Source organism: Saccostrea echinata, unplaced genomic scaffold (genome assembly GCF_033153115.1).
Source record: "Saccostrea echinata isolate AGI-Se365-2 ecotype Australia unplaced genomic scaffold, CSIRO_AGI_Sech_v1 ptg000015l, whole genome shotgun sequence".
NCBI classification, from domain to species: Eukaryota; Metazoa; Mollusca; class Bivalvia; order Ostreida; family Ostreidae; genus Saccostrea; species Saccostrea echinata.
This window is the reverse complement of record NW_026889764.1, coordinates 2,049,800-2,057,634: the sequence shown is the minus strand read 5'-3', so window position 1 is coordinate 2,057,634 and position 7,835 is coordinate 2,049,800. Positions and strand designations below refer to the sequence as shown.

The window sequence follows — 7,835 nt, the reverse complement described above, 5'->3', positions numbered from 1 at the left end:
ATAAAATCTTGCTAAAAAGATCTATTGAGACACTCCATTGTTTTTACGGAGATTAAGCATAATTATTCTTCTTATGGAAAAAGAAAAAAAAGTACGACAAATGTTAAGTTTTTGCAAAGTACATGTACGAATGAATTTTTGCATTTTATTTCAGCGTGTACACGTATTATTATATTATATTATATTATAGATATAATAAATAATACATGTTTACAAAATATTGTGTTATAGTTTATTCCTGAAAACTTCAATTTGCTGTCAAACTGTATTGTCCCAAACAACGTTTCATTCTAGAATGAAGCATAACCCATGTTGCCTTCTGAAATGTCTTGGACATGTAGCATTTAGCATGTCTTGAATAACACATTCCTTTGTGTTTCTTGGGCCAAACACATGTTTTGGCATCACGAATGCATTCATTACCTTTCTGACATATCTAGGAAGAAAAAAAATATATATACTTTGTAAAACATAACATCAAAGAATTCTATAGATCTGTAATGGATAAGGTAAGTACTTCAAATATTATTCAATCTGAACTCAAAATAATAGTACATATGTAAGTAATAAAAATGCAATTCTATCTGAAACTTTTTATTTTATAGTAATTGAGTTTAAAGAAAATACAATCCTATTTGAAATTTTCCCTGAGATTAATCTGGTTTAGTTAGATTAGTTTTATGTGTTTCTTTGAAATTTGATAACATTTTTAAAAAGTTATAAAATACCAAGATATTGCTTGTCAAGATTAAGACCTTTTATATGCAATATTAAATAATATTTGTGAAAACTTCTTCAGGTACTAATATTTATTTAAAAAATCTGACCATCAGGGAATTTTCTGAAGCCTTTTGTACATGTATGCATATATATGTACATATACATGTGAAGTTGCACTACGTGATTACAATAATTTTATCGAATCTAGACAGGTTCATATCTAATTAACTAAGACATTTCATACAAGAAATGACAAATCCCGATTTTATTTTAACTTTCCTCTGATGATAGCATTTAACTATGATAAAACGTAAAAGAGCAGCAGAACTTTATAACTTTACCTTAACGTCACAGTTGTATCCCCCCGTCCTAAGATTGATCTTCTGGTACCGGGACACACCATACCTCCAACATCCGGTCCAGTCACAGCCATTAATGTCCATTTCTCCATGAGTGTTCAATTTTCCTTAAGAAATTAAATTATCGAACTAATACTTGATACCGAGTTTAGTATCTCATCAAAAACAGCTTTCAGTTTTATTGGGAAATTATGGATATTTGTAGATCTACAAGCTTCCTGCAAAGGCTATAAAGGAACTTTAAAAACAAAACAATTTTTAAGAATTATCTGCACCACAATATTATAAAACCTCGAAAATATTTTTCATATGAAAAAAAGGTTTTTAAATATGATTCATACAAGATTGAGACACAATTGTATTTTAAGCTCTGGTCAATTTCGTTGCAACTTAATACCTAGTCCGAATTGTTCCTGTGGGTTAATAATAGAAGAATGGAATTTTCTCCATCTTTTTTTTTTTTTTTTTTTTTTTTTTTTTTTTGCAAAAATTCTACAAAAACAAGGCAATATTTAATGAATAAGCTACTGTCATTTAATAATTTATACATTTTGACGTACACTTGATGCTATGGGGTGATGATTCTTTCACATATATGTACAAATGCTGTACTTTACAAGATTATTCACACTTTTCTAAATGGATGTGGTCGTTTTTCTAAAAAAAACTCAATTTTTCAATGAAAATTTATATTTTGTACATTTAAGGGAGATTTTATTTTCTATACTGCTAGGTATATGTAGTAGGCCATATGTATACATGTATTTATATATAGTTTGACAATTTACAAAGTGTTGTATAAGTAGAAGACTAAGTTTCAGAACTTGTGTCTGATCCTTCTGACTTTTTGTCAATAAAATAGGTACAATTCAACAAAACAATGAAACTGCTAAGTTATAGGGTGATTGACAGTACTTGATGTTTTACCGACTCAAACGCTTTCTTTAAATTTCAAATAAAAATTCACCGTTAATTAACAAGCAAGTGCTGGGTTTTCGTGGACTGAAAGGAAAATTTATTGTAAATCCTACAGAACTGGTGTCACTCAATCGTTACAGATCGAAGCAACACCGGTCTATGTCAGCTACACCTGAAAATAACAAATGAAAATATTAAAGAGTAGCAAATTTTTCTCACCAGTAATAAGATACGTTTTGTTGACTGCGAAAGAAGGTTGGCACCCAGATCCATCATCGTAAGTGTTAACTTTTATTTCTGTCTCTTTCGGAATGTCCTAATTAAAAACAGGACACACTAAAACTATTCTCAGATACCATGGTAAAAAAGTCATAACTATATGTCTATATGTTATATAGTTATGAAAAAATTGCAATTCAATAATTTTCAAAGATCGATGTACAAATAATTGAAATTTCTTAATATATTACGTATTTCGTATTTGATTTTAATCAACGTATCCTGTAAGAAATCATAGAATTGAAACATTTTCATTGAATTACTGAAACAGGTACTTACCCCTTTAAAAGACCTTTTGACGAGGAATGTGTTTGTTATTCTCTTTGTTGGTAAAAATGGCATCCCTGGTTGTAGGTCAGTGTGTGGAGAGATCATTCCTGGCTGTAAGTCAGTCTGTGGAGAGATCATTCCTGGCTGTAGGTCAGTCGGGGGAGGGAACATAGCGCTACGTTTCCTCATTTCGTGCCATACGGGGTCCCTGATAATAACGGGACGGATCCTTATAGAGGGTACGGGTAATAAAGCATGCTTTCTGATTAAACGACCTTTAAACGCTAAATGAAAACAAACCTTTTTATATTAAATACAGGGGATTAATCTATAATACAATGTCTTTAAATAATAACTTTTTTTTACTGACCTACTTCAGCAGAACAAAATTTTTCCTGTGGATGTCGTTCCACACATCCACAGATGTCCCTGTAACAGAAAAAAACTTTAGCACACAAGTCTGTTCAAATTTGTAAAATATATTTATACAAAAAAAATTATAAAACCCGGTACAAAGTTTTACATGTATGATATTTTTTTATGTTTAAGACAGAGTTATCATAATGCAATGTATAATGAATATCGATTTACACTTTTCGGTGCCGTGGCACTTAATATTTGTAGGTATTACAAATGAACAAATGATTTTAACTTACGGAGTATCGAGTAACAATGCTGAAAATATTCATAATTCCAGCTTTTTTCATTTGGTTAACTTACACATTAGAGTCCTCTTCCATTGTTAAACTCTCACACGCCATCACTATCAACCCGGCGTACACCAAGAAGCGAAATACTGACATTGGCCACATAACCGTTAGTATAGATACTTATAAAAACAAGAATAATACAGTATGTCTATTTTTAATCATATTTATAAGAAATCGGTTTGTAAGTTCAGAATTTTTGGCATCACAGTATAGTCTAGCTAAATTTTTGTGTATGTGATTTACCTGGGAATAGACTCTGTCTAATTTTCTGTTTGATTCCTCGATATTCGCTTTATACAGAATTGATCGTTATATGCATATCAATTACACATCTGATTTTTAAGGAAAGTCAAAATAAATTTCTTCTTTTTTCCGCCCAAGTCGTGTTAAATTGATATATTATTATCTCATTATAATTGTTTTGCAATAATGTTTCTTATACAAGGAGAGAGACTATGTGACTATATTTCATTATTTTAAAATTAATGGCAACATGCCTTATTTTCTATCGAAATGTATTTAAGGTTCAGGCATATACTTTAATGGTACAATATGTTTATTAAAATTAAAGATCTATTGCTTATATCTTCTGGTCAGAATACATGTGAAATGTTGAGCTAGATATTGAAATTAAATTCAATTGAAATCCTGGTCCCGGGATAGTCTAGAGTTCAATTCAAAATCAGCATCATTGCACTTAATTACTCTCTTCAAAGTAGATCTATCACCAACTTTTATGAATTTAAAGTTTGTCTTTGGCATTGCCATTGTCATCAAAAAGAATAGCTCAGTTACATGTATAGGTTAACAAATAGAAATAATTAAAAATAAATACATTTTCCTATGTCCTAATCATGCTAATTATGCGGAGGTCGGAATAAGGTTTTCGGTAAGTTTTTTTCAGATTTTTTTTTTTGAAATGTGGTAAAGCTCATATGTTTGACGCCCATATTTTACTTTTATATATATATATATATATATATATATATATATATATATATATATATATATATATATATATATATATATATATATATATATATAGTTTTGTGCCATGCGGATTGTGGGATATTTTGTGTCTTTTTCACTCACGTTGTGGGTATCATGGATGGTTTATGGGTCATTATATATTGACCCACAAACCATGTGCCTAAAAATTTGTTTATGACAATAATATAGTTACTATTTTCATTTTTTACAAAAAAAAATTTTTTTGACCCATAATTACACACTCAAAAAATGACCCACAATGCAATTATATATATATGAAATCTCACCACTCTGTGGATTGGCAGAATTTCGCGCGTGACCCACAATTTTTTATATACTTCCCCATGAGTATTGGAGGGATTATGGGAAACAGCTAGATTCTATAGCCTTATTGCAGTGAATCTTTATCAGATTGTAACGCATTATTTATTTACATGTATGTCATGCCATGCATGAGCTTTTGTTTTTTATGTACTACATTGTATAATTCTAGAAAAAATAAGGTTAAATAATTCTATAAGTTTTAATCGTTCTATAGTTGTGTTCTTCCTAAAGTCTATATAATTATTCAGATATGAAAGAAAGCTTCAAGTATATCATTTTATAAGATAAAATGACTTTAAAATGTTACTATAAAGAAGGCGCGTTACCCTGATGTGAACCGTGAAGTTTAAGTAATAAAGATCGAAATATGTCAGTATGAAGTCGCAGAAAATCATTCACGTACAACTCAAGGATTATTCAGAAAAAAATTATCACGCGTTAAGATTTTAGGGAAGTGTAATCAAATCAATGTGATTTTAACATTTTATAGATAGACAAGTACAACTGTACATATCCCACGATGTTCTTTATATCAATATATTGACCCAGAATGATGTATAGTTGCCTGTACTTTGATCCCGCAATATTCTATATCTATATATATGTACATATAAATGACCCATAATTATCCGATACATGCATTACATGTACATGTAGAACCTTGATATAGATATATAGATATATTTTTGTAATATATGTCTTTATAATATTAACACATTTATGTGAGAGAAAGAGATAAAAGATTTGGGAACAAAAAAAATTACGTCTAAAACGTATTGAATAAAACAAGTAATTCAAAATAGGACAATCACTAACCATTTTACTCGCTAAATAGTCTCGAGTATTTGCTTTCATCCTCCCACGGGATGAACCTCTGCCTTTCAGTCATTGAATGGTCCCTGAAGGTTTGAAAAGGTGACCACTTCGCGGTTTATAAAGCGTAAACTGCCTAAACTCCGTATATATCCAACAATGTTCTTTTACTTTTTTGGATATATACGTATATCTTTATACTTATATACTATCCCACAACAATATACTTGTACTGTACATTGATCCCGCAACAATGTATACAATTTAATGACCCACAATTATATCATACATACCTAAATACTGAATTATATAAACTAATTAAAAATAGATCAATTAATGACATAAAATGTCTCTAAAATTTATTTTAAAATAAAAGGGTGGGTCATGATGTTGGATTAAGAAATATATACGCATGTTGATCTGCCACTTACAAATCTTCAGCATCTGACCAGATATTTTTGTAAAACATAAACACAGCGGTTCTTAATCAATGGAAAGTTTTGCACCAAGAAACTTCTCGCACTCGATCATTTTGCTTAGTAACTTATATTATAGAGATACATTGCTTCCAGTCAAAGAGGCTTTGTTTCGGGATAGTGTATTTTGTGTATTGAGTGTTTAAATTCACTAATTATATTAAAAATCGGAAATCACTGAAATCCACAGTTTTTTTTTAAATCATATTTCAATGTACATAAAAAACAAGGGATGACACTCGACATCTTCGATACCAAGAAGTGCCTCGGTCCACATTATAAATAGGCGTCGGAACCGGGGGGGGGGGGGGACTAGGGGGGTTTAACCTCACACTTTTTTGCTAAGATATACATAATATAGGCGTTAAAATTGGGGCTTACATTTTTTTTAAGACTTAGCCCCCCCCCCCCCACACACACACACACACTTTCAATTAGCCCCTCACTTTAAATTGCTTTTGACGCCTATGCTATACAATTATTTAAGGTAGATCGCGGGTTTGCCGACTTCACAATAGGATTCACGTAGAAAGCCTATCGCGTTTACGTATCAAGCTATAAACAAGCCAAAAATATCTTCAGCAGTATACGGTATTAAATGAAACATACAGTAAAGCTTGTGTAGTCTGTAAAATTTTTTATTCATTTATAATTATAAGTAAAGGATGGATCATTAACTAAATTAAGAGTGTTCTTTATGTTGGAAACAAATGCAGGGGCTAAAACTAATTCTGTTTATCAAAGTAAAACGCAATAATTCCTCATTCTTTGCATATATAATTGTCATTCAATTTATTTTTGCGGAATTAAAAAATTACATCATTTTTAAAAAGAAAATTGCGTCATAATCAACAAACCATCAAAACCTTTTCGCAAGGAACATAAAGGGAAGTTTGTGTAACAGGAAAGAATAGCAAGCTTGAATAACTTGGTTTTTAAAACAAAAAACACAACACAAAGAAAAGACGGAAGATGCTCCGCACTTGCAAAACACTGCACGGACGAAAATTCATGGGAGTAGTTGAATTGAAATTGTTGCAGAGGGATTGCAAGAGTGTGTATTTTTCAATTAACCTTTGCATCTCTTTTCTTGCACTGGTGAAAAAAAAAATACGTATTGGCATCCATTCTCTATATAGAATATCAGTAAGTGCGACAAAACGAATTCCGTGTCCACAGGAACACGCCACAACACAAATGGTAAAGGACTGTTGCTTTGACATCAACACCAAATTGGCACAGTTTCGTGAATTATGTTATTTGATTTAGTTTATTTCAGATCAGTTTAATACAGATTAAAATTCCCAAAATGGAAGCTTGAATAACACCCCCCTTATCCCCGGAATATAATGGAGTGTCAGCAATGTTGAGGTCAAGGCAGTCTTTTACATGTAGTCCTTCACATGATATATGTATGTGTACCCTTCTAAGATGTCATTATGTTGATACAATACAAAGGCTGATCCAGCGCCGGAGTGTCAAGCGCCTGCCCTCCTATTTGATGATTTATTCGGTACTTTTGTAAAATTTGTTTTGTTTTGTTTTAGTCTACATGCTACTTTACGTGACTAGATATTAATTTGTTTTACACATAAGGTTACATATCTCTAAATCATTATTACAAAGTTATTATCTTGATGAAATGCACACTTGGAATTTGTAATATCTGGAAATTGACTTTTAAAGATCAACACTATTGTCTTAGCCATGCACAGGTATGTGAAAAAATAGTATGATCATATCTACATTGGGGGGGGGGGGGGTGTCAGTGATGAATTAGATAATTCTCAACAAGGGAGGCGTTCATCAATATAGTTTTGAGGTGATTTTTTTTTTAATCATATGTAGAAATCGATTCTAAAAAAGAAATAAAAGTAGTTAACATCATGAAATAAAATATATGTACGTTCTAAATTGCCATCTATTCTTGCATGCCATCCAATAGTGATTCGCATTACATGTAGACCTGCTGATAG

At 31.1% G+C, this 7,835-nt stretch overlaps 1 protein-coding gene across 1 annotated transcript; it reads right to left on the bottom strand.

Moving 5' to 3' along the window:
- Positions 1-247: 247 nt before the first annotated feature.
- On the bottom strand, positions 248-3,307 carry LOC133187982 (uncharacterized). The gene is made up of 6 exons (XM_061323374.1): positions 3,267-3,307; positions 2,917-2,975; positions 2,556-2,830; positions 2,217-2,313; positions 1,062-1,186; positions 248-436 (listed from the first exon to the last, which is right to left on the bottom strand). Exons 1-6 carry the CDS (start codon positions 3,305-3,307, stop codon positions 248-250), a joined length of 786 nt encoding a protein of 261 aa, XP_061179358.1.
- Between the last annotated feature and the right edge of the window lie 4,528 nt (positions 3,308-7,835).

What these genes read in the sequence shown, in the direction of transcription:
- LOC133187982 (XM_061323374.1), bottom strand. Translation starts at nt 3,307, where the DNA reads ATGGCGTGTGAGAGTTTAACAATGGAAGAGGACTCTAATGT. An exon ending in ATGGAAGAGGACTCTAATGT is followed by an intron (nt 2,976 to 3,266) that starts GTAAGTTAACCA and finishes TTTCTGTTACAG; the next exon opens with GGACATCTGTGGATGTGTGG. An exon ending in CAAAACGTATCTTATTACTG is followed by an intron (nt 1,187 to 2,216) that starts GTGAGAAAAATT and finishes TAATTTCTTAAG; the next exon opens with GAAAATTGAACACTCATGGA.